At 47.0% G+C, this 26,329-nt stretch overlaps 1 protein-coding gene across 4 annotated transcripts in view; it reads left to right on the forward strand.

Annotated features, from left to right (window-relative positions):
• The window catches only part of ABCC5 (ATP binding cassette subfamily C member 5), an 84,177-nt gene that overhangs the window by 37,365 nt on the left and 20,483 nt on the right, over positions 1–26,329 (forward strand). For all 4 annotated transcript variants that reach the window (XM_053657657.1, XM_037154830.2, XM_053657660.1 and 1 more), the window contains 12 exons: positions 1,755–1,903; positions 2,545–2,652; positions 6,532–6,888; positions 10,982–11,053; positions 12,360–12,484; positions 12,603–12,675; positions 14,533–14,736; positions 15,609–15,752; positions 21,459–21,561; positions 23,866–24,050; positions 24,937–25,083; positions 25,347–25,476. In XM_053657657.1, coding sequence (XP_053513632.1) covers positions 1,755–1,903; positions 2,545–2,652; positions 6,532–6,888; positions 10,982–11,053; positions 12,360–12,484; positions 12,603–12,675; positions 14,533–14,736; positions 15,609–15,752; positions 21,459–21,561; positions 23,866–24,050; positions 24,937–25,083; positions 25,347–25,476 — 1,797 coding nt within the window. The remainder of the gene's footprint in view (positions 1–1,754; positions 1,904–2,544; positions 2,653–6,531; positions 6,889–10,981; positions 11,054–12,359; positions 12,485–12,602; positions 12,676–14,532; positions 14,737–15,608; positions 15,753–21,458; positions 21,562–23,865; positions 24,051–24,936; positions 25,084–25,346; positions 25,477–26,329) is intronic.

Consider the following 26,329-nt stretch of genomic DNA (forward strand, 5'->3'; position numbering starts at 1 on the left):
TGACATCTCAGGAAACAGTACCACGTGGCTGCTGAGAGCTCCACTGCTGCCCTCGGTGCTCTGGGGGTACACGCGCCCCCACGGCAGTTCGGCGTGAGACCCTGGGGAAGGAGGTGCTGGGAGAAGCGCTAGGTGAGGGATCAAGGCAGACGGACCCTGGACTGGCTCAGTGACTTACTCGTAGGCTTTTCTGGCCTGTTCTCTTATTTTTAACTTTTCAGTCAATTACTTTATGTTGAGTTACAAGGTTCTCAATGTCTGTCTCTGCCATGATCCATAAATTAAATGCAGACGTAAATGTGATATGTTAATGCTACAAAACATGGCAGAGTAATTAGCACAGACTGAACATTCAACAGATCTCAGCAAAAGTTAGAATGATGGGCCTTTAACAAAGGTGAAATTTAAGAGGGATGTATTTAGAGACACTTTAGAGTTTGAAAAAGAAGATACAATTACATGTAAACTTAATTTACATGTAAAAGATATGTTCATTGACCATGACCTCATAGTGAGCTGACCCGAATACACTACAGCTAAAAAGTGAAATGCAGTTTTACGTTGAATGGAACTACCATGTTCCGATCAAGGAAGCTGTTTCTTTTTCACTGCTTGGTTTGTCAGTTAAACCTCCAGCAGTATTGTGTCCAGTTTCATAAACTTCATATGTGAGTGGTCATCCAGAGAGGGACCACTCACAACTCTCCAGCAGTGGATGAGGCTGCTTCATTTAGTAGTGAGTTTGTTGCCAGTAAAAATGGAAAAAGCGGATGCCAACGGGAAGTCTGCGAAGCACGTTGTTAGCAAAGTGACCGCTGATGGGCCTTTCTGGCCCTCAGGTTCTGGAGTTTTGTAACCTTCCTGAGATTCCACTCATCCGTACACCCCTAACGTTGGTATCTTCACCTGTGTGTGTGAGTTTGAAAGGAGCATTCTTGCTCATTACAGATTCGGACAAGGTATATGGTAACTTAAAGCAATGAGGCGGACATTTTTTTAAAATGTGGCTAACAAGCCAGCTGAAGGTAGTTCGCAGAGTCTTGGGCAGCGTAATACCTTCAGGTCCATACACAGCCTCTCAGGAGAACTTCCTTTAAGTTGAAAAGTTTGTTTGGAAATACCTCACCACTTTATTATCATACTTCCTACATCGTGCTCTCGTTATTCTAGGGTTGCTCTGTGAATAAAGGTGTCAGTGTGGCAACTATTTGAGAAAATCATTCTGCCTACAGCAGTTGCATTTCATCTGTCGGTCACCCTCCTGCTTTTTGTGTGAAAGTCCCGATCTCAGTGCCCACTTACAGTGGGCACTTGAACCCTTAGCTCCTTTTAATTCTCATTGCTGTTGCGCAGTCTTGCCTGTAAGTACCTAGGCAAGAAATAAACAACAGCTAGGTCAGCAAGCAAAACTGCCAGTTGCAGGTACAACTAATGTGTTTGACCCTTCTGTACAGAAGAAATTTGCAAAGAGAACCGACGGAGGCAGCAGGTGATCGTTGTATAGATACGCAGTGCAGTTTGCCCTTAGAGACACTCCTGTGATTCGATCCGTTTCAAACCTCAGGCTTGTGTGCCAGTCCGTGGTAGGGATTGATAGTCCTGGTGACCTAGTCTTTGCACCACCGGCGTTAGAGGGTCTTTTTAAAACCTGTGTGTGACCAAAGACCTACCGAGTCTTATTTGGTGGCAGAGGAGCGATATTGCAGATTTCTTTTGGCTCGCTTTTTAGAAAGTGGCTTCCTTCTTGTTCTCAGAAACCCGAGAGGAGGAACGGCGGATATTGGAAAAAGCTGGGTACTTCCAGAGCATCACCGTGGGTGTGGCTCCCATTGTGATGGTGATCGCCAGCGTGGTGACATTCTCTGTGCACATGGTCCTGGGCTTTGATCTCACAGCGGCACAGGTCAGCGAGCCCTCGGGGTTGGGGAAATGCAGAGATGCCACGTGCAGGGAAGCTCTGGTCCTCTTGTTTCTGGGTTTGGAGGTTCCCCCAATAATCAGAAGGTATCTCTTCACATGTGTGATTAAGCTGAGAAGTGGAAGAGGGAGGATTCGGCACCAATATACAAATGATGTACAGGTCATTGTTAGTCAGCTCAACTTTTGAGTTTAATTCTGAAAATACAAATTATCCTGTGATTCAGCTTTGCTGCAAATTTTAATTGAAGTGCTCATAAAAGCTCTACCTTTAAAAAAATGTATCTGACTCAGCCCTGGCTGGGTTGCCCAGTTGGTTAGAGCATCGTCCTGTACAACAAAAGGTTTCAGGTTTGATTCTCGATCAGGACACATGCCTAAGTTGCAGGTTTGATCCCTGGGGCACGGACGGGAGGCAACTAATCAGTGTCTCTCACATCCATGTTTCTCTTACTCGCTCTCAAAAATCAATAAATATATCCTCAGGTGAGGATTTTAAAAAATGTATCTGCCTCATACCAACATTTGGGAGTCAAGTGGCAGCCTTCCTTAAACCTGGAAGGAGGTTGATGACCTCTGTGATTTTAGTTGCAAAGCATCATCAACCGCAGTTTCTTCTCTTTTCAGGCTTTCACAGTGGTGACTGTCTTCAATTCCATGACTTTTGCTTTGAAAGTAACTCCATTCTCAGTAAAATCCCTTTCAGAAGCATCGGTTGCTGCCGACAGGTTTAAGGTGAGTGGCTCCCCTCTCTTCCTCCACGTCAGAAGCTGTCCCTGGCAAAACCACCTGCTGCCTTTATCCCAGTGGGCCACACAGGCTGGCTGACCTTGGCTGTTGTTCCCTTTTAGCCTTTTGACAAATTGGTAAGAAAGGGGCAGTGGAGGAGACTGACTTCAGGGATAGAACTAGTCACCTTTTCCAGTAAATGAGTTTTCGCCATCTGTAGATGGCCCCCCTAGTTTTGGGCTCCCCGGATTTCAGTGCTTCTCTTCAGAGCTAGTCCCTTCTGCCGGATCGGACGTGGACATGTGTAGTGTGACTTACTGGGCCTTTAAGGGATTCAGACCCAGATCAGAACTGTCAGGTGACTGTCAGCTTCTTCTCGCCTTGATCAACTGCGTTTCTCCGCCAAAATGCTATCCTCATTCTGACTGGTCAGTATGCTGAGGCCTTTTTGATTCTTTCCTTTTCCTGGCCGGTGATCGCCACTCATGATACAGGGAGGGACTTCAATGACATGGGGTAGTCGTAAAACTAGATTACGTGGAGAAATGCAGTTAAGTGTCCAGTTTTTTTTTCTGGGGTGGTTCACAGCTTGCCTGGATTCTCTGTGCCTTCAGAATAATAGAAATATGTGGTGCCAGTGGGAGCTGTATTAGGAAGGGTAGAAGGAGGCGGGGTATTTGACAGTGGTTAACACTTAAGAAAAGAAAAAAAGGAACTGCACCTGGATGGGCGGGGACTCTCTGACAAAGCCACTGCAGAGGATTTTCTGCACACCTGCAGCAAAGCAGGTGGTGCTGGTGGCTGGAAGGTGCAGGTGTTTCAGGGATTAATAGCATCTCCTTAGGTGTTCGAGAGAAAACAAATAGGGTTTACCTCTTAAGAAGAATGAGGAATAGCTTTCCCCAATTTATTTCTACTCTACTTGTTTATGGTTAACTTGGTGAATTTGGATTAAGAATGCACCCCAGCCCCTGCCCTTCCTCACCCCATCTGGCTGCTAGAAGGTGAAGAGCCACAGCCATCGAAAAAGAAGTGGTCTCATTGTAACCAGAGCTTTATTTTGCTGAACCCATAATATCCAGTCATGGAAGAAAGCAAATGATAATGGCTGCAAATTTTTCTCTTCCTTGTTAGTGAGCTGATCTGATGGCATTTCGGGTGAAGAAATAGGAGTTTGCAGTATAGATTTGTTCTCTCCTCGTTTCTCGACAGCTGTCTTCACTTACTAGCGAGGACTTACATTGTTAGCAAGTGGGTTTTCTCAGCATAGTCCTTCCTCTACCCAGGAAGCATCGGACTTAGTAATGGAAGCAGAATCCACCACAGCTCTATTATATGCCCCACGAGACTTCAGTCCCTTTCTATCTCATTCCCCTTGACAGTGTCCTCCTCCCCAACCTCCCTCTCCCCTGCCCCGCCCCCATCCTCTGCCACCCCCTCCCCTTCTCTTCCTTCTACAAGGGGGATAATCTGTAGAGAGGCAGTGAGAAGCCACACCTCGTGACTTTCCTGATAAAATGGTCACCAGTGTAGGGTTGCCGGCTTTAGCAAACAGAAACACAAGATACCCATTTAATAGTTGCATGGGACATACTTACGGTGAAAAACGATTCATTGTTTCTCGGGAATCACAGTTTAACTAGGCATCATGTGTGTTACTTGGAAGCCCTTGAGTAGACCCCTCTCATGCTTAACAGGTACATTCTGATTTGATTCTTCTGGTGAACAAGGGCGGTGTTTTGATGGCCAGGGTCCTGTGGTGAAGTTGAGTTATGTGGTTTCTGTACCTCCAAGATTCTGTTGTCCTGGCGGGTGCGAACCCACATAGGTACACATTCAGGTGGTGTGACTCAGCACACCAAGGCAGAGGGGACCCGAAGCCGGAATCCTCCTGGGAGGAGCACGGGCCGCAGGGAGGCATGAGAAGGAAATGCAGGGAAGAAGCTGTGTAAACTGGAGGCACGAGCACATTTTTAAATAATCCACTGAGGTTTAAAAGGCCCTTTGAGTAACTCTTTAGTGGAGAGAAGTGTGGGAATTCTGTCAGCATATGGTTTCTCTGTGTGGAGTTGAGGAAAAGGCTCTGCCTGGACCAGTGAAATCAACTGCTATTTTCAGAAACTAAACCTATGTTGAGTAAGTGTGAAGATTATCTAGGAGATTTATTTTGTTTTCTTTCTTTTTCTTATGTTGAAGATTTATTTATTTATTTTAAGATTTTATTTATTTTTAGGGAGAGGGGAAGAGAAGGAGAAAGAGAGGGAGAGAAACATCAGAGTGTGGTTGCCCCTTATGTGTCCCCACCTGGGGACCTGGCCCACAATCCAGGCATGTGCCCTGACTGGGAATTGAGAACCAGCAACCCTTTGATCTGCAGGCCCGAGCTCAATCCATTGAGCTACGCTAGACAGTTTATTATTGAGCTACACTACACAATTTATTATTTTTTTAATATTTCATTTATTTATTTTTTGGAGAGAGGGGAAGGGAGGGAGAAAAACATTGATGTGGGGAGATACATCTATCAGTTGCCTCTTGCACGCCCCCAACTGGGGACCTGGCATGCAACCCAGAGGCATGTGACCTTTCGGTTCACAGGCCAGCACTCAGTCCATCAAGCCACACCAGCCAGGGCTTAGCTAGGAGATTTAGAACTATGCCACTTCTGGGAAGACTGGAGGTTAGGAATAAACAGGAGGTCTGGCGATTTAAAGGAGGAAAAGAGCAAGCTTAGAAGTTCAGGATCCAGCAGAAAGGGCTTGCTCTTAGGGAAGAGGGTTATCTGACACATTTAGCAAATGTATCGTGCTATCATATCTGTAAACATATCATATCTGATACATTTAATAGCACCCGCATCCTTCAAACCAGTTGGGGTTCTCAGTAACTAAATGGAGAATTCTGACCCTGCAGGTCATCTTTTCTCTAAAGACTCTCTAATGTTTTGAATTTATTTTAAAAATTCATTTTTTAAATCCTATGGGGACTCCAACTGGGATGCCATTCTGTAGAGAAGATCCCTTGTTTAAGAGTGTTGTCAGAAGTGGGTTCAAAGTCAGGGAAGCATCGGCGTCCCTAGCTGAGGTTCATTTCCGTCAGTGTTTCAGAAACACTTGGCTTTTCACACGTTTCAGTTTTCTCCCCCTGATAGAACTCGGTGGGCCTCTGGGAGTGAGTCGGGGGAGAGTTTTGTTCCCTCTTCTCAAGGATGTTTCTGAGGGCGATACCCTTCACTTCCACCCCAGTCCATTCCTTTGGTTGTTTTGAGTTTCCACAAGTTCCAAGGCAGGATTTCGAAGACACAAGAGCTTATTGGCAAGAAGGTGTACTCTGCCGTTGATAAAACCATAGACGCTTCTTTGAACTGTGAGCAAGCAGGGCCTGGTCACAGTTTCTGCCCAGCCTCCCCCCAAGGCCTGTGCCTGCTGTGAGTGGGGGAAGCCCACAGGCTCTGAGGCCCCGAGGGAGTGGTCTGGGAGGGAAGCAGCGCGATGAGCATCTGCATAGGAGAGCAGCGAGCCCTTCAGCTTTTCTGCTTGCACTTTCCCACTGCAGCTCAGCAACTCCTGGGGGAAAACGAGGACCCACATATGGGCTAGTTAGATGTCTTTTGGTCCCATGAGACTGGTAGGAGATGAAAAGGCATGTCATTGGTAGTGCGTTGGGCCACTGACAAGGCCCTGTCCCTCCTGAGGGTGTCCCCACACCCCTGTGACCTCTTGCTGGGCCTGAGGCTGGGCTACACTAATGAGCTACCTTTTGCCCTTCAGCTTCCTTCCACTGTATAGCCTGATGTGTTTTGCTGCGTGAGTGTACGCCCTAGGCTTGTCTCCCTGGTCTTGATCCAGTGTCTCATCTTTGCACCTCTCTCACAACTCCTATCAGAGTTTGTTTCTGATGGAAGAGGTTCACATGATAAAGAAAAAACCAGCCAGTCCTCACATCAAGATAGAGGTGAAAAATGCCACCTTGGCATGGGACTCCTCCCACTCCAGTATCCAGAACTCACCCAAGCTGACCCCCAAAACGAAAAAAGAAAAGAGGGCTGCCAGGGGCAAGAAAGAGAAGGTGAGGCAGCTGGAGCACGCTGAGCATCAGGCGGTGCTGGCAGAGCAGAAGGGCCACCTCCTCCTGGACAGCGATGAACGGCCCAGTCCCGAGGAGGAAGAGGGCAAGCATGTCCACCTGGGGAGCCTCCGTTTACAGAGGACACTGTACAACATCGACCTGGAAATCGAAGAGGTAACCGCTCAGCCTCCCGCGCCCCGTCTGTCTACCAGGTGCTTGTTCTGGCCAGAGCAGGCAGCTGCCATTCCTTTTAGAAAAGTGCTTCTGTGGCTGGGAGTGATTTTTGAGCTACTGAGCAATTCTGGCCAGCTCCACCTCTAAAAGGAATAGTTAGGCGTTTAACAATAGAAGTGAATTACAACTGGCCTCATGACATACTCATTGTATAAGCATGAAGCATTCAGGTGGATTTTCCAAGGTTTTGCCCTGAATTGATTTCTGGTTATTATAGTTGTATGTGAGCTGTAATAACGATTTCTGGTTATTCTAACCCTGTGTAAGCATCTCATTACCACGACACTATGCACAACACAGAACCTGGAGCGTGATAGGTACTTGCAGTGTTGCTGTTACAGACGATTCTGTGGGAACTGTTTGTTTCTGATGCTTATGTTAAGGGATCATATATCATATCACAGCCCAGGTGGCACGGGACCAGAGTCTCTCAGAGGCCCTCCTTTAGAGAGTGGCTGGGACAGAGACCCCTTAGTTCAAGCCTTTAAAATATAGAATATGACTGGGAGCCAACACCCTGTTGAGGGCTACATTGTACAGAGGGTCCCAGAAGTGGTAATATATTCATTTATTTAACAGCCATTTTTTTGAGTACCAACTCTGCACCAGGCACTGTTGTAGGCCTGGACGTAGCAGGGAAAAACCAACCAAACAAAATCCCTGCCTTCCTAGGCCTTACATTCTAGCGGGCAAAGACAGTCAGTAAGTGGGGGGCATGTTCCAAGACCTGTGTAAACCCCGGAAACCACAGATAGTGATGAACCCTAGTAGTTTTTTCATGTGCTTACATACTTACAGTAAAGTGTAATGTATAAATTAGGCATACTAAGAGATGAACAATAATAACTAAAAATAGAACAATTACAGCACTATTCTATAGTAAAAATTAGGTGAATGAGGTGGGTCTCTTTTCTCCAGAAGTTTTTACATTTTTTGGTGTGAACCTATTCCTGAGTCTGTATAACTGCCCCTTACTTGTAGGACATGTCCCTCGATTCGGGGGACGCCTTGCTGAGGTCTCCACGCAGGCTCAGTGCCATTTGGCACAGTAGGTTGCTGTCGTGGGAATGTGTTTTCTGCTCCTGTCTCCGCCCCCAAATTTAATGCCTCCTTCATCTCGCTAAGCACTTACCACACACTTGTGGCCATAACTTTACAGTTTACGACACAACAGCAAGACTAGCATAAATTTCCTTTTCCTTCCTCACAATTCAAGGTGGAAGATCTGTTCTTACAGTAGATCTTTGTAACCTCAGCATACAATTTTTTTCCCTTCCTTTTCAATCGAGAACTTTCACTTTTTCACTCCCAGGAAGCACTTTACAGGCTCTCTTTAACCTGTATCTAGATTGCCACCATCGCTGTGCTTGTTCTTCCTAAGTAAAATAACACAAGCACTTCAGTGTGGAAATAGTCGATCCGATAACAGAGGCGGCTGGTGAGGGACTGACTGGTGGGCAGGGAGCGCGTACAGAGTAGATAGCTCTGAACCAGGGGTGATTGCCCGTGCAGGGCAGGACAGAGCCGGACCGCCGCGGGTTTCATCGCACTAGCCAGAGCAGCACGCTATTTAAATTTTAAGAATAGTTTATTGCCGGAATTTTCCATTTAGTATTTTCAGACCACAGTTGACTGCAAGTAACTGAAACCACAGCCAGCAAAACCGAGGAGGGGGAGACCGCTGTGTATATTATATGTCAGATAGAGATACGGGCTGTGAGGAAAAGGCTGTAGAGAGGGCTGGGGCAGGGAGCAGGTGTGGTGGCAGTTTAAATAGGTGGCCTGAGTGGAAAGGCCTTGTTTAAAAAGTAGTATTTGATCGCAGCCCCGAAGGGAGTGAGGAAGAGTCATGTGGTTCCGAGGGAAGAAGAGCATCCCGGACAGAAGCTCGAAGACCCTGAGGGCTGTGGCTGGAGCAGGGCGTGGGAGAGCGTGGTCGATGCCCAGGATGGAGGCTTTGGCTTTACTTTTGTGGGCAGGGAAGCCGTTGAGGGTTTGGAGCAGAAGAATAACGTGATCTGACTTAATATGAGAGAAACATTCTAGCTTCTGGATTCAGAAGAGGATGTAGGCAGACGAGGAAGGAGGCAAGGAGAACAGTTAACCCAGGAGAAACATTGGGGTGCCTTGGGCCAAGGGCAGCGATGAGAAGCATTTACCCACATAACTGGAAGCGGGGAGTGCTGGGTGTGCATCTAGTCGGTGCAGCACATGGATCCTGAGCTAGACTGCAGGGAGTGTGGAAAGCTCCCAGCTCTTGAAAGTGACACCTGGGAGGGGGAGGTGGCCTTGGCGAGACCCCTAGAAACAACTAGTGGTTGTTGGGGGGCATTCAAGTCACTTTTTTACTTTATTTAACTCTGAACAGGCTTCTTGTTGAATAACGATCATCTTGATTACTGAGGCAGCTCTATCAGGTTGCTAATCAGCTGTTAGAGGATCAGTCCCCATAGTTGCTGGAAATTTACTCGCCTGCTTACTATGTATTGATCTCATTCTGCCTTTTAGAGCCCAGATTCACAGAGCTTTAGCTCTTTGAAGAGAGACCACAATTCTCCCAACCCTCCTCTTAAAAAAAAAAAAAAGTATTTATTTATTTATTTTTAGAGAGAGGGAAAGGGAAGGAGAAAGAGAGGGAGGGAAACATGTGCAAGAGAAACATCAGTCAGTCACCTCTCACACACCCCAGCTGGGGCCCTGGCTGGCAGCTGAGGCATGTGCCCCTGACCAGGAATTGAACTGGCGACCTTTCGGTCCATAGGTGTGGGCTAAATCCACTGAAGCCGCAGCAGCCAGGGCCCCACCCTCCTCTTTAGGGAGTGGAAGGGAACTTAATGTTTTCCAGTATCTTCACTCACTTCACTGGTGCTCTCTTCTTCAGTCACCTTTTAGTCATCAGAACAGCGTTTTCTTTGTGAAAACCTAACTGGAGCGGAGACTGAACCTGTGGTTTGGGTCCTCTCATTACTACCAGGCTGTAATCTCTCAAACTCTGGGACCACCTCAAACATTTTGTGCCACATATTTTTATTAAGTACTGGACACTACTTGCTTCTACAAGGGTAACTCCGTTCCTCAAGCTGCTCAAAGCCCCTCGAGAGAGAGACAGCATTAGTTTTAAGTAACAAGGCAAAGATCAAATAATTGGCAAATGCTAGTGGTATTGATATTCAGAGCAAGACCTCTCTGCCTCCAGAGTCTGTGCTCTTTCTTTTTGTTTATTGTTTTTTTTTTTAGAGAGAGGGGAAGGGAAGGAGAAAGGGAGAGAAACGTCACTGTGCCAGAGATACATGGATCAGTTGCCTCTCACACACCCCTAACCAGGAATCAGGCCAGCAACCCAGGCATGTGCCCTGACTGGGAATCGAACTGGTGACTCTTTGGTTCGCAGGCTGGCACCCAATCCAATGAGCCACACCAGTCAGGGCCGGAGTCCGTGCTCTTTCTGCACCACCACTCTTCATTCCTTCCTTTGCTGTAAGACTTCATTCAGTACAAGGTTGCTAAACAGATGGCCATGTTAAAATCATCTGTTCTTAAGAACTTTTAACAATGCCCATTGAGAACTCATTTATTTTGCCTGAGGATTTTCAGTTAATTACAGGCTTGCTTTTCCATTCTTATGTAGGAATGGGCAGAGATACTCCTCAGATTCTTGGAAATGTTTAACAGGAAAAAAATGGAAGCAATAGTACACACAGTTTTTATTGAAAATAATTTATAGGCCCTGAAGAAAAAAATCATAGTAAAATAATTTTTTGAGTTCTCTCTTCCAAAAATAACAACCAAGTAAACAATAAAAAAAACACGGATTACCAACAAAGTAGGAAAGGTGCCCGATCCTTTTGAAGCCCCTATGGAGCAGGTGGCTGGCGGGGGAGTAGAGGTCAGGGACTTGCTTGGTGCTCAGGAAGGCAGTTTCCATATTGATGGACTGTAATTAATGTGTTTTTCCTCGAAGAAGTCGGAGGTCCCCGGAGATGAGTGGCCGGTAGTCCTTTAATGACCTCCCTCTCGCTCTGGTTTTTTCCAGGGTAAACTTGTTGGAATCTGTGGCAGTGTGGGAAGTGGAAAAACATCTCTCATTTCAGCCATTTTAGGCCAGGTAAGATTTTGTTTATTGTCCTTGGCATTTTTTGCTTCTTTCTCTGGACTCTGCTTTGGAATAGTCTCAGAAAGAATGAATTTATTTCCTGGAGAGAATCAGGAAAGGTAGAAAGAAAATGAACCCTTTTCTGCAACTCTCCTCCCCCTTCCCCCACTCTATCCCCACCCCTTAATAGCAATGTCGGCTCTCTCCCACTGTTGGCTTCTAGTGGGCAGGGGCCAGGGGTGCTGCTAAACATCTTCCAGTGAGTAAGACAGCCTCACAGCAAAGAGTTATTTGGCCCAAATCTTAATAGTACTAAGAAACTTCTCAAACTTTTTGACATGTTCAATCAGTCACAGCACCTTCTCCATACACTGCACAAATCTTTTTGTGTGTTTCAGTTGCATTTTTACCTTTTCTTAAAATGATAAAGTACAATACGCCGAAAATGTGGCGTATCTTCTTCCATCTTCAATATGAAAATGGCTGTACAAAAATTCACCAGTTTTGATAGACTTTTTTCAACGCATAATGATAGCTGTCACAATACAATCTAACAAAATTGTTTTACATGAAGTCAGGGACAACTAAGCATATCAGAGCCATCGTCTGGGGAAAAACCTAACGGACTTTTTGGCCAAACTAGTAACAGCCCCGACCCAAGACAGATTGTAAGTGTCAGTCCCAAAAGGAATCCTGAATGAAGATAGAATGGGTAAATCAATTCCTATCAACTGCTGTGACTAAGAAGGCAATTCAAAGCGAATGGCTCATCATGTACTTTCTTCATGTTGGTGGGGTGGGGTCGCCATCATTGTACAGATTCTCTGAATATTAGTTGATGTCTAACTGGAAGTTTTTTCCCTTTGGTCCTCATTTTTCAGTGTCAGCTGATCCAGCCAGTAGCCTGGATTAATTCCGGAGATGAACTGGCCTGCCCTGAAGTTGAGGCTGTAAATCCTTATAGCATCCTCCCCAGGGGATTCTGAAAGGGCCTTCTGCCTGTGCTTCCCTTAATTAAAACAGTTTGCAGTTAGGAAGGAAGGATATAAAGTAGCTTATAGGTTGCTCAATGAAGTGCTGGCTCGTTCAGATCATGGGTTGTACTGGGTTCCCATGACTTGAGCGAACCAGCAGAGAGAGTTTGATTTTCTTTGCTGCTGTAGCTCTGTGGAACAAAGGTGAAGTCTGGTTTGGGGTCCAAAAAGCATCCAAGGAAATTGCCAAAATTTTCAACTTCACTGTGGAATGTGGGGGCTTCTGTTGGCTTAGAGTGGTGGTTTTGCATTATGACACCATCGGATGGTGTCCGTCTCCGCAGATGACACTCCTGGAGGGCAGCATCGCAGCCAGTGGAACCTTCGCTTACGTGGCCCAGCAGGCCTGGATCCTCAATGCCACTCTGAGAGACAACATCCTGTTTGGGAAGGAATTTGATGAAGAAAGGCAAGGAGTGTTTGGTTTCCATGCTTTCTGTCTTGGCCACGTGAGACGCAAGGCAGCCCAAGTCAGCAGGCTCTGCCCCAGCCACGTCCCTGATGCTGAGTCTCTTTATGTCCTTCAGGTACAACTCTGTGCTGAACAGCTGCTGCCTGAGGCCCGACCTGGCCATTCTTCCCAACAGTGACCTGACTGAGGTACAAGCTTTGTGGTCCTGACTGGGTGTGTACTTAGCAGAGAGGATTCTGGAAGTGGGCGTCAGGGCTATGCCAGAGCCGCCTCCTAGGAGTGCATCTCAAATACATGGGAAATGAGCCTACACAGTGAGATTCACTTTCACTGGGACTTTATGTTAGGCAAGCATGTGTGCTGTAGGGCAGGGATATCAACACCCTGGGTTTTAAGCTTGTCAATATTTCATATGTCAGGTGGATAACAATAGCTCGTTGCTGGTTCAGAGTTACTGGTTTCTGAACTGTTCACTTTTGAAACCGTGAGTCGAGCATGTACATATTGAGCTTCTTCCCTGAACTGCGTTCTGCCAACCTGCTTACCCGGATGCAGTCTGTGGAGAGCCCCCTTCCTTTAGAAAGGAGGCCGCTGCCGCCCTGACTGAGGTGGCTCAGTGGGTTGGGCGTCGTCCCTCAAAGGGAAAGGTTGCCCCCGTTGCCCTTGTTCAATTCCCGGTCAGGGCACACTCCTGGGTTGCAGGTTCGGTCCCTGGTCAGGGCACGTGCAAGAGGCAACCTATTGCTGTTTCTCTCTCTTCATTAACGTTTTTCCCTCCCTTTTCCTCTCTTTAAAAATAAATAAATAAAATATTTTTTTTAGAAAAGGAGAGGTAGAAAGAGGTTGCCACACAAACCCATCTGTGGCTCCCTGCCTGGGCGTGGTTCCCATAGGGGCACCTTGGGAACTGGCGTTCTGAGTCCTGAGACATCTCCCTGACCAGCTCCAGAAGTCTCTGGGGCAGGTGCTTTTATTCTGTTGATTTCAGTAAAATTCCTCAAACCACATTTGGTGAATGTGTTGATTAGTGTACAGGCTAATCCAGATCTGCAATGTCAGTGACACTGAGAACTGGTTAGAAATGAAAATGACCAGCCTCCACTCCAGAACTCCCGAAACTAGCAGTGAGGCCCAACCACCTGTTTTGACAAGCCCTGCTGGTAATTCTGATCCCTGCTCAAGTTTGCAAACCTTTGAATTAGCTGAATGTTTTTTTAAGGACAAGATTTTTTAATATTACAAAGCCAGTCACCACTTGGTAACACCACTTGGTAACAGATGTATTCATCTGTCCATTTATCAGGGAACATTTATCAGGTGCTTGCTGTGTGCCAGCAACACTTGCAGACTCTCCTGGGCATTGGGACTGTAAATAAACAGGACAGTCACATGCACCCTCAGAAAGCTTATAGTTGACAAGATGAGATACACGCGAGGCACAACATAAGCTGATGAAAGAGGCCCCTCTCTTTTGAGTATGAGGGAATAAGAGGCAGACGTGTTTGGTAGAGGAGAGGATGCCAAAAGTGAACAGATACAGTACAGGAGAAGGCATGATAACAGTTACATGTGTCTGTAATATGTACAGTATTTAAAATGGCTTGGATCCCAGGGTGTGCCAGGGGATTGCCGAGGAAGCTGGGAGCTGCTGGGGAAGCTGCTTCGTGCACCACGTTTGGTTATTTAGATTCTGTCCTGGACCCTTGCAGAGTTTTAAGTTAGGGTGGGACATGGTCAGCTTTGTGTTTTGGAAAGCTCATTCTGCCCATAGAAAATGGACAGGAAAGTGGTGTCCATGGGGAGTGGCAAGGCCAGAGGTAGGACTGATCAGTAACCAGCTGGTTGTGGGAAAGGAGGAGGCATCTGGGCTGATTCTTCCAGGTCCGGTGTGGGCCCTGGTGGATCATAGCGGCTGCTCACCCAGGTGGGGAGTTAAGTAGAAGGAGCCGTTTGAGGGGGAGGAGAGGAGCAGTGACTGGGATGATCACTAAGCCCAGTTCTGAACTTGAGTTGGCGGCCTCACTGTGCTTTCTGGGCTCCTGTAGATTGGTGAGCGAGGAGCCAACCTGAGTGGTGGGCAGCGCCAAAGGATCAGCCTTGCCCGGGCCTTGTACAGTGACCGGGACATCTACATCCTGGATGACCCCCTCAGTGCCTTAGATGCCCATGTGGGCAACCACATCTTCAACAGTGCTATTCAGAAGCACCTCAAGTCCAAGACAGTTCTCTTCGTTACCCACCAATTACAGGTATGGTGCTTTCTTCCTTCCCCAGGCTGCCCACAGTGGCTTGAGAAATCAGAACCAGCGAGTAGCGCTTAGTCCTTCTTGGTACCTTTGTGGTGTCCTAGAAATTCTGGAACCATGACTATTTATGAACTCAGCAAATAGCTGACTGGCCCATTGTAACAATAAAACTTTGTTGTACCAGTGCACCAGATGGCAGAGATCCTTGGAGTGGATCTACATAGAAGTTAGCTTCTATATAGAAGTCAGTAAGTAGAAGGGGTAGGCTGAAAATAGAATTTGGGTCTGAGATCGTCTGGAAAGTAGTATGTTAATTTAAGTGGGACTGGTTTAGGGAAAACAAGGTCTTCTCCCCCTGTCATTCCATGACAAGCAGCTGCTGTAGAGAGCAGTTCAAGAGTGTTGCCACCTGCTTTGCCTGTGTTGTCAGCTTTGGGGGTTAACCCCCTGTTCTGCCACAGAAAGTCAGTAAACACATGTACTCCTGAGTGTAGTAAAAGGGGGTGAAGTTTAATGCAAGGCTCCTGTGGCTCCACCAGTAGATTTATATCAAAAACTGGAGGAACTGCATGAACTACATCACAAAACATAATAAACTAAAGTGGGTTCACAATCTTGGTACTGTTGACATTGTGGGTCAGATAGCTCTTTGCTGTGGGGGGCTGTCCTGGGTATTCCTGGCTTCTATCCCACTAGGTGGCAGTGGCACCTCCCCCTCCCCAGGTTGTGACAACCAGCAGTGTCTCCAGATAGTGCCAGATGTCTGCTGGCGGGCTCCATCGCTTCCAAGTGAGAACCACTAGACTGAGGTCTGAGTGATCGTACTATTTGCACAAATATCAACAACACTGTGTTATCCCTGCCCTTACCTCTAGTACCTGGCTGACTGCGACAAAGTGATCTTCATGAAAGAGGGCTGCATTACAGAAAGGGGCACGCATGAGGAATTGATGAATCTAAATGGTGACTATGCCACCATTTTTAATAACCTGTTGCTGGGGGAGACACCCCCAGTTGAGGTAAGAAGCACATGGCGTTTGTTCGCATCGCCACCTTTCTCACCAGGGAGGTGTGACCTTACTAAGACAGCCGGATGGCGGCTGAATTCAGTGCCCGTGTCTTACAGGCAGGGCCCTATTCTCTGACAGCCAGCCTGCTGTGCTTTAGTTTACATGCTAGTTCTAGTCTAGGAGAGCAGGGCTGTGGGGCTGGCGAGCCGAGTTCTTCTGTCATGGAGAACTTGTTAACAAGGCAGTGACGGGGAGGAACAATGTGGGCTCTGTGTGTTGCCAGGTTCAGAAACGACCAAACCTGTAGAGAGTTTGTATGAGCTTATTTGAACCATACGGATGACATTGCTGGGAAGTAAGATCTCAAATGCTCTGGAGAATGACAGTTCGCAGTTTCTTTTATGCATTTGGAATTAAGGAAGGAGTTTAGAGAAGATTATATGGGGGGAGCAAGGCAGAGATTAGATTACATAACAGTTAACTAGATGATACTTCTCTCTAGGGCAGTTGAGCTGTACAGGGGTCTGGGGAACGGGATTACTCTGGCATTTCAAAGCTTCGTTAACCTAGATGCTCAAGGACAATGGACAGGGCCGGTTTAAAGCTTTTACCAAAGAAGGTACAGGCCTGGGGCATTAGTACCCAAGAGACTTGCCCAGTTAGGAATTAGGAATTAATGTTTAGGTCACTCTGCGAAGTTCCTCTCAGTGAAATTTTTTATAGGGTCCACAGTGTGTTGTTCAATTACAGTTTCATTTCAAAAACTCCCTCAATCCTGATTGAAGCATATGAAGCTCCTTTTTTAATAAACAAGTGACTAAGGAGCCAGGAAGGAGAAATTAAACATTGTATGCATTTGAAAATAACCCGTGGACCCGTGGTGTCCAGGCTGCTGACTTGGCACTCACAACAGTTGTGTCCTCGTTGCTGGAGTGGACGCGTCACAGATGTCGTCCTAGTTAGTCATTTAAACAGAGCTCTGTAGCAACATAGGGTCGATCGTTCCTCACTTTTACAGCTGAGGAAATGGAAGCTCAGAAGAGTTAAGCATCTCACTAGTGTTAAATCGGAAACTTCGACCCAGTAAATTTGAAGATTTAATTAGCTTTATTGAGTGATTCGTGAATTGAGCAGCAACCTAACTAGCAATTTAGAAGGATGCTCCCAGGAGTGTTACAAAATAAAAAGTTTCCTTAGACAGAAAGAAGATGGGGCAAGGAGATTTAAAAGAGTGGATTATTTCATGCAAAGTTTGTTTTCCCTTAGGGGAAGGCAGAGGGTTTTATCAGGCACTTTGCCTTACTAATGTTGATCAGGAAATTCCAGACCTACTCCTAGGAGAGGATAAAACTGCACTTAGGTTAGGTACCAAGTCCTGGTGTGGCTTAGCAAAAGTGACTCCATTTTGGCCGTTTCTTTTTTTTTAAATATATTTTATTGATTATGCCATTACAGTTGTCCCATTTCCCCCTCTTCATTCCCCTCCACCCTGCACACCTTCTCCCACCCACCTTCCTCTGCTTCCTCTGCTCCATGTGTCATAAGTTCTTTAGCTTCTGCATTTCCTATACTATTCTTGCCCTCTCCCTATGTTCTACCCACCATCTATGCTACTTATTCTCTGTACCTTCTCCCCCCTTCTCCTCCTCCCACTCCCCTGTTGCTAACCCTCCATGCGATCTCCATTTCTGTGGTTCCACTCCTGTTTTAGGTGTTCACTTAGTTTGCTTTTATTTTAGGTGTGGTTGTTAATAACTGTGAGTTTGCTGTTCATTCACTGTTCGTATTTTTTATCTTCTTTTACTTAGATAAGTCCCTTTAACATTTCATATAGTAAGGGCTTGGTGATGATGAACTCCTTGAACTTGACCTTATCTGAGAAGCACTTTATCTGCCCTTCCATTCTAAATGAAAGCTCTGCTGAATAGAGCAATCTTGGATGTAGGTCCTATCCTTTCATGACTTGGAATACTTCTTTCCAGCCCCTTCTTGCCTGTAAGGTCTCTTTTGAGAAATCAGCTGACAGTCTGATGGGAATTCCTTTGTAGGTGACTGTCCCTTATCTCTTGCTGCTTCTAGGATTCTCTCCTTCATTTTAATCTTGGCTAATGTAATGATGATGTGCCTTGGTGTGTTCCTTCTTGGGTCCAACTTCTTTGAGACTCTGAGCTTCCTGGATTTCCTGAAAGTCTATTTCCTTTGCCAGATTGGGGAAATTCTCCTTTATTATTTGATCAAATAACTTTTCCATTGTTGCTCTTCTTCCCCTTCTGGTACCCCTATAATTCAGATGTTGGAATATTTAAAGATGTCCTGGAAGTTCCTAAGCCTCTCCTCATTTTTTTTGAATTTTTGTGTCTTCATTCTTTTTTGATTGGTTGTTTTCTTCTTCCTTCTGGTGCACTCCATTGATTTGAGTCCCAGTTTCCTTTCCATCACTATTGGTTTCCTGTGCATTTTCCTTCATTTCACTTAGTGTAGCCTTCATTTGTTCTTCTAATTTGCTACCAAAAGCAACCAGTTCTGTGAGCATCCTGATCACCAGTGTTTTGAACTGTGCAGCTAATAGGTTGGCTATCTCTTGGTCACTTAAAAGTATTGGTTCTGACCCTGGCTGGTATAGCTCAGTAGATTGAGCGCAGGCCTGCAAACCGGAGGATCGCGGTTCAATTCCCAGGCAGGGCACATGCCTAGGTTGCAGGCCAGTTCCCAGCAGGGGATGCACAAGAGGTAACCATACATTGATATTTCTCTCCCTCATTTCTTTCCTTCTCTTCTAAAGATAAATAAATAAAATCTTTAAAAAAGAGAAATGGATAAAATCTTTGCCCTGGCTGGTATAGCTCAGTGGATTGAGCGCAGGTCTGCGAACCAAAGGATTGTGGTTCGATTCCCAGTCAGGGCACATGCCTGGGTTGCAGGCCAGTTCCCAGCAGGGGACACACGGGAGGCAACCACACATTGATATTTCTCTCCCTCTCTCCTTCACTTCCTCTCTAAGGATAAATAAAATTTAAATTTTTTTTAAAAAGTATTGGCTCTGGGGCTTTGATTTGTTCTTTTTTTTTTTTTTAAGATTTAATTTATTTATCTTTAGAGGGGAAGGGAAGGAGAGAGGGAGAGATATCAATGTATGGTTGCCTCTCATGTGTCCCCTGCTGGGAACTGGCCTGCAACCCAGGCATGTGCCCTGACTGGGAATTGAACTGCAATACTCTGGTTCGCAGGCCTGTGCTCAATCTACTGAGCTACACCAGCCAGGTTGATTTGTTCTTCTGACTGAGCAATTTTTGGTCAGGTTGCTCCTGTTACAGATAAGTGGCGAAGCCTTAGGTGTTCACCAGGTTGGGGCAACCCAGTTGCTGGGTTGTGATGCTATATGTGGGGGTGGGGTCAGAGAGGGGCAATGGCGCCTGTTCCAGGATCTCTCGGATTTCAGTCCCTTCTGCTGCTTCCTTTTCCACAGGCCGGCACCTTTTCAATTGGTGCTTTTAGGCTTTATTTCCCATCTCTGGGGCCCTGGGTTGCATGGTCTGTCTCACTGCCTGTTTTTGCCTAGTTTATCTGGGCTCGAATGTGTGCCTGCAATCAGCCCTGTGCCACCTGCACTCCCAGCTCTGGCTGCCACTGCCTTTTTCTGCCGTGACCCCTCTCTGCCGGCCGCCAAATCCGCCCCTCCTACTGTCTGGTTAAATGGTTGTCAGACTTCCGTACAGTTCAATTTTCTGTCTGTTCTGGTTGTGTTTTTGTTTCTAAATTTTTGTTGTCCTTACTTTTGGTTGTGCAAGGAGGTACAGTGTTTCCACCTACGCCTCCATCCTGGCCAGAAGTCTGGCCGTTTCTTTTTAACACTAACAAGGACACTTTGACTCTAAAGTGCTCTCTCTGCCACTCTGCCCTGCCCACCGTGGCCACACAGAAAGATGGCAGTTTTCCATGGCTTTACTCTTGGCTCTGAGTTAGGCAAACATGAGGGTGGACTTAACTTACAGTCAGCCAAGGAGCTTGTGCTTCCTTCTCACCAACCTGCTCTCATACAAACTCCTTATTGGGTGGTCATCTTGGGTCCTAGGGGTACACTCAGGCTGGGCCAGAAGCTTTTTTCTTAGCTATCAGGTCATTTGGCTGAGAGGGATAAAAGCAGGAAATTATTGGGATCGTTTCTGGGAACATTTGGGTGTCATCCTGTCTGATTTCAGGTACAGTACAACTGACTGTTTGGGACCGATTTGTTTTTGGCCTTTTGGAGTAACTCAGACATTCCAAGTGGCATCAGTGACTTCCATAGAGACGCCCTGATGCAGATTTGGGTTAATGGTTGCTCCCTGTGACCCTCAGAGTACTCTCCTGGTTAGTTCTCCTCACTGTAGACGTGGAGGGGAAATGAGAGGAAGAGAAGGTAAAACGTAAAACGTCCACAGGACAGTAGACTTCGAGAGTCGATGAGCTGTAGTGGAGGACCATGCTTTTAGTTTGTCGCTTAGCTCTCCTGAGCTTCCATCTCCTCATCTGAAAAAGGGGCTGGGACCTGCCATTTAATTAATTTGTTGCATCAATTAAATGAAACATGTAATGTCCTTACTCTAGTAAGTGGTCAGCAAATAGTAATTTTCTTTTTAGACAGTGCATTTATTCATGTATGGCAGTAACTATAGAATTTAGAGTCCTGACTTGTGTTCCAGGTGTGGCTCTAAATTTTATACGTCTTGTGATTTTTTTCACTGTCAATTTTAAAAGTCTAGTTGGAGAGCAACCCACGGTAATGAGGGTGACCATGACATAGAATGCAATGTAGTAAACTATGTTAAGAGAATTTTCTGTATAAAGATATAAGCGTAATCTAGGAGAACATTAAATAGTTCCTAATCTCTCAGGTTCTATTTGATGAATGCTCACTAAGTTCCTCTGTGCCCTGTTAGGGGAGGTTCTGGGTATTAGGCCCTGTGTGAGTTATAACCGTGAGTGAGACATCATCCCCACCCCGCCCCCCAACCTCCACTGTGTCCTAGGGAAGACCAGGGTGCTGTGCTCTTGCACCAGATCACATTTACCGCAACTGTGCTGTTGATAGACTCCTACTAACAAGTTGCCTAGACAGTTTGGAGTGGCCTCAGGGAGGGTGTAAGATTTGACTCTGGGGGTGCCTGTGACTGCCTTGGGACAAGGGGAGGGTCATTCCCAGTGAAGAACCAGTGTGGACAAAGGAACAGAAGTGGGAAGTCATGGTGATAGGGGGAATGGCGGGAAATCAGAGGAGCAGCCCCAGGAAGGGGAGAGGAACTTGCAGGTAGGCGGGGGCCCGAATGTGGAGGTCTCCCAAAGCCAAACTGGAGAGTCGGAGGGTGTCCTGTGGTGGCAGTGGGACATCTCTGAGTTTATTCAGTGATGTGAGGATCAGAGACGGGAGGAATGGAAATGACCCCTGCCTAACCCTTTGGACCAGTAGGAGTAAATGAGGACAGAAAGGCTACTGCTGTGTTGGGAGTTTGGGGCTTCTGTGACTTTGAGAGCAATGTCAACAGGGTAGGAACCCAGGTCTCAAAGACCGAAGGAGTTGAGAAAGTACAAGAAAGAAGTGTCGGTGGCCCTATTAAGAAGTCGGATGTGTCTCTCTTCAGTAATAGCAGCCCCTTGATAGATGATCCTGTAGTATGACTGTGAACATTTGTCTGAATGGCTGTGTCATAACTGGAGACACTTTTTTTTAAATATTAGATTAATTCCAAAAAGGAAACCAGTGGCTCACAGAAGAAATCGCAAGACAAGGGTCCTAAAACCGGATCAGTAAAGAAGGAGAAAGCAGTAAAGCCAGAGGAAGGTAATGACCTTTTCTGAGATTTTAGATTTGTCATTAAAGCATGTCGGCAGTTGCACCATGTGTGATTCATGATGTTTGACAGCACTGTGTGCTTGCAGAGTATCTGGCCTTATATTCCTGCAATAACAGAATTCTTCCTTAATATCAGGAGACCCAGAGGCACCTTCTGTTTCCTTAACAACAGACCAAGGCAATCAGAAAGCCTTTTGATCCTATCTCCTCCCACGCAGGGCAGGGCCGGGCAGGTACAGGTAATGGTAGCTGAGTCACCTGCATACGGGAAGACCGAATGGTGGGCAGAAGTATATCCTTCCTTCCTGTGATTCACCTCTGCTCTTTCAAAGTCAGTGCCAACCACGGCAAAGGGGTTCCAGCTCCAAGGGTTCCTGTGTTCTCAGCAGCCCCCGGTTAGAATGGCACACTCCTCGGAGACTGGCCCAGAGCCATGGGAAGGAGTGACCCCTAGGGCTTTCCCCACCTGCCGCTCCCTGTGCACAATCCTGGTCTTTCAGCGCTGTATCTTAACTGGAACAAGTCTCGGGAGAAAGAAGTGATTTACAGCCGATATTTTCATTGTGGTGAATTTTAATTGCAAGTCAGTTTGCCACCTTCTCTCCCCTCCAATGAATGCAGTCCTGTTTTGTGTTTAGTTTTTTTCAACTTTATTTATTTTTTATTGTATTTTTTCCCTTTCCCACTCAGTCCCCTGCCCACCCCCAGCCCTGGCCCCCACAGGCCTGTTTTGAAGTTCTCTTTCTCTTGTGTCACCTCCTCACCTGAGGCTTGGAGCCTGAGGTTTGAAGTATTTGAGGTTTTGAATCCTGGGGTTGCCGCTGTTTTCACTTCTTTGGTCGTAAAACTGCAACAGGTGTTTGGTGTTAGGAGTTGAGCCTCCTAGTTTACCATTCTCTGCCTCTTTTTTTTTCTTTTAATAAACCAGATTTCAATTTTGAACTCAGGCGTGACTTCAGATAGCTTATTTACATACACACTGAGCAAACACAGCACAAGACGGAGACACCTGTCAGTTCCTGCCAGAGGCAGTATAAAACCAGAATATCCTTAGGGAATATTTGTTCTTATCTACGCAGCCACTCAGCCTGGACACCTGCAACTGTTAAAGTGCCCCCGGCCTGTGCGGCTTGTTCCAAGGCAGTTAAAGGTGTGTGATGAGAGAAAGGAGTCTCCTGTCAGTCCCTTTCCCTGTAGTCTCATCTCAGCATCACTCACCTGGCCTCACCTGGCCTCACCTGGGAGCCATCCCCGAATCTCTCCTCCCGTGTGTGTGCCTCCTGAGACTCCACTCCAAGGCCATGACCCTGGTGTGGCCTTTTTCATTCCCGCCCAGTGTCCCAGCTGTCTGTGTGCCATGCTGACAGTTGGGAGATAGAGCGGAAAACGGGACCAACCAGCTCACCTTCCTGCACAGTCTTTTGGTGGCCTCCTCCCATTTTCAAAGCAGTGTTTTCTCATCTCTTTCCTGATGTGGCTCACAGAGAAAATGACATCTGTGTGGGACACTGGGATGCACGGAGGAGACGGGTGTCTGCTGCAGGTGACTGGTCTGGCCACCCCAGGCCCATCTAGCCCAATAGGGCTGCGGGGGTGGGGGAGGGTCAACTCTCCACACCCCTGGAGCCCATTCTCTTGAGAAGTTCCTGTCTGAGGGATAATGTTCAAGTACTTCTGGCTGCAGCCTGCCTAATTGGCCCCATTCCTTGCCACTCTCTGCACACACATCCTGTTCCAGCCATGCAGGTTCCATCATCTGTCCTTGCTGTCTGGCTGTCTCCCCACCTCTCCGCCAGTGTTAACATTATCTCCTCTGCTTCCTATTTCCCCACCTGGCTGATTCTCACTGACCTTCAAGGGGCAGTATGTACTACACACAAAGACTCCCTGACACCTCCCTGCTCACCACCCCACCATCCCCCAGGTAGGTTAGATACACCTCCTGGATGTTCCCTGCTGCCCTGCATATAGCTCTGGCCTTGTATCGAATGCATTTTAGTACCATTATGTGCTTATTGAGCCAAATGTAATGGACTTTGGAAGGATCCTCAGGTGGATCTCACGGGTGGGGCCTGATCTTACTCCTCCTCCCTGCTCTAGGACCTCATCCTGGGCCTGTTTACAGGGGTACTTAGTAAATGTTGAATGGATGAATGAATGCACTGATAAAGAGGAAATAATTCTGATTTGTGAAACTAGAAGCTCTCTTTGATTTTGCTCTTTTGTAGGCGACCTAATTTTGGAAAAGTGGCTCTTTCCTTCTGAGTTCGTGTTTCTTTCTTTCTCACCCAGGGCAGCTGGTGCAAGTGGAAGAGAAGGGGCAGGGTTCAGTGCCATGGTCAGTGTATGGCGTCTACATCCAGGCTGCGGGGGGCCCCTTGGCTTTCCTGTTCATTATATCCCTTTTCATGTTGAACGTGGGCAGTACTGCCTTCAGCAACTGGTGGTTGAGTTACTGGATCAAGGAAGGAAGTGGGGTAAGTTAATTCATTAGTGGGAAAATTATATGTTGAAGAATATGGCCATCTGTCCATATTTCCTGGCCATGCTTAAGGAAACTAGTTTTTAATTAAAAGACACAATTTTTTTAAATTTATTTATCTTTAGAGGGGAAGGGAAGGAGAGAGGGAGAGAAACATCAATGTATGGTTGCCTTTCATGTGTCCCCTGCTGGGAACTGGCCTGCGGGGAACCGGCCTGCAACCCAGGCATGTGCCCTGACTGAGAATTGAACCGTGATTGTCTGGTTTGCAGGCCCGTGCTCAATCCACTGAGCTACACCAGCCAGGGCCTAAAAGACACAATTTTTAATTAAAAGTTCACCCTGGTTGAACAAGGGTCACGACCCAGGATAAAAAAGATGAGTCTCTAATGCAACCTCACAAGACACTTACTCCCTGACCAACTCAAGAAGTGGTAGAGCTGGCCCTGGCTGGTGTAGCTCAGTGGATTGAGCGTGGGCCTGCGAACCACGCGATCGCACTTCAATTCCCAGTCGGGGCACATGCCTGGGTTGCAAGCCAGTTCCCTGCAGGCCAGTTCCCAGCAGGGGACGCACCAAAGGCAACCATACATTGATGTTTCTCTCCCTCTCTCCCTCCCTTCCCTTCTAAAGATAAATAAATAAATAATTTAAAAAAAGAAGTGGCAGAGCTGATCAGTAGCACACCTGTGGGCTCCCTGCCCTTAAATCCATTAAAAAAAGAGAGAGAAGGTGGGGGGGGGCCAGAGCTCTCCTAGTGTTTGCTGCACCAGGTCCCAGAGTGATTACCCTGCACCCTCCCTTTGAGCTGAGAAAGGCCCTTAGTGGGGTTCTTGGCAGTTTTTAGGAGCCCTGCCTCACCAAGCTTTGCCTCCAAACAGAACACCACAGTGACTCACGGGAACAAGACCGCTGTGAGCAGCAGCATGAAGGACAACCCTCACATGCGGTACTATGCCAGTGTCTACGCCCTCTCCATGGTGGTCATGCTGGTCCTGAAAGCCGTCCGAGGAGTGGTCTTTGTCAAGGTATGCAGTGACAGCCTCCACTCCGCCGCACCCTGGTGAGAGAGCTCTCTCTCAGGTTTATTTGCAAGAGGGGAGCTCCTTTGAAACATAATGGCCTTCTCTGAAATGACCTGTATCCCTTTAGCCTTGGCCTTTTTCTAACAGCTCCCACCTTCCTCTGTGGCCATCGGGCCTTCTCCAGTTTGGGGGGTGGGTCCCTGGGCCATGAGTCTGCCCATGTCCCTGGGCCAGGGCCCCTGATCACTTTGTGCTCTGTTCCTTAGGGCACACTGCGAGCCTCCTCTCGGCTCCATGATGAGCTGTTCCGAAGGATCCTTCGAAGCCCTATGAAGTTTTTTGACACTACCCCCACCGGGAGGATTCTCAACAGGTTTTCCAGAGACATGGATGAAGGTATTGCTCACCACCTGCTCGCTGTGCCCTCCAGCCTTCTCGATGGCATTTCTGGATAAGCACATCTGTCCACCTGAGATTTCGAGAAGCGCAGTGGCTGCTGGTTTCTGTTCTAGGAACACTGCTGTCTGGGCATTTCCCCCAGGATGCAACTTAAATTCAGGCGGAGGACCCATCTGATTTTTCACCTTTCATCTAAGTTTTCATTTAATCTTATTTAACCTGAAAACAAATTCAGAGGATTGAGTTAGTATTAAGGCTTTGGACCAGGGGCATCTGAGATTTCAAAACATATTTATTCTGGGTGTAGTTCATTGCTTTCTGGACACCTACAGCCAGCCTCTGGCAGGTTTTCTGGTGCTGCAGGGGCTGTGTCAGCACCAGAACCTAGATACTTCCCAGAGCCCAGACTGTCAGTAACCCACCCGCCATTTATTGAGGGCCTACTGTGTGCTGAACATCCCACATGCCTCATCCTAGTCCTCACAGCAGCCCCATGCAGTGAGTACTGCTTCACCCACTGAACGTATGAGAAATTGGATGTCTAGAAAGGGTAAATAATCTGCCCAGCATCGTACAGCTATTAGATAACAAAACCAGGCATGGAGCCCAGATCTTTCTGACCCCAGAGCTAATATTTTTCCTGCACTGTGCTGCCCCCATTGGAGTTCATTCCAGATGCTGGTAAGCAGTGCAAAGCCTTGGTCACAGGGAGCAAGGGACCAAAGCCATCACTGGTACACAGAACTGATGTGTGACGTGACTCCATTTCTGCTCAGCGCGCGCACACACACACACACACACACACACACACAAATTGAGAAAAGGCTGAAATTATAAAGTTAGGGGTATT

The sequence above is a fragment of the Artibeus jamaicensis genome, unplaced genomic scaffold (assembly GCF_021234435.1).
Source record: "Artibeus jamaicensis isolate MK-2021 breed Jamaican fruit bat unplaced genomic scaffold, CSHL_Jam_final scaffold_474, whole genome shotgun sequence".
Lineage (NCBI taxonomy): Eukaryota > Metazoa > Chordata > Mammalia > Chiroptera > Phyllostomidae > Artibeus > Artibeus jamaicensis.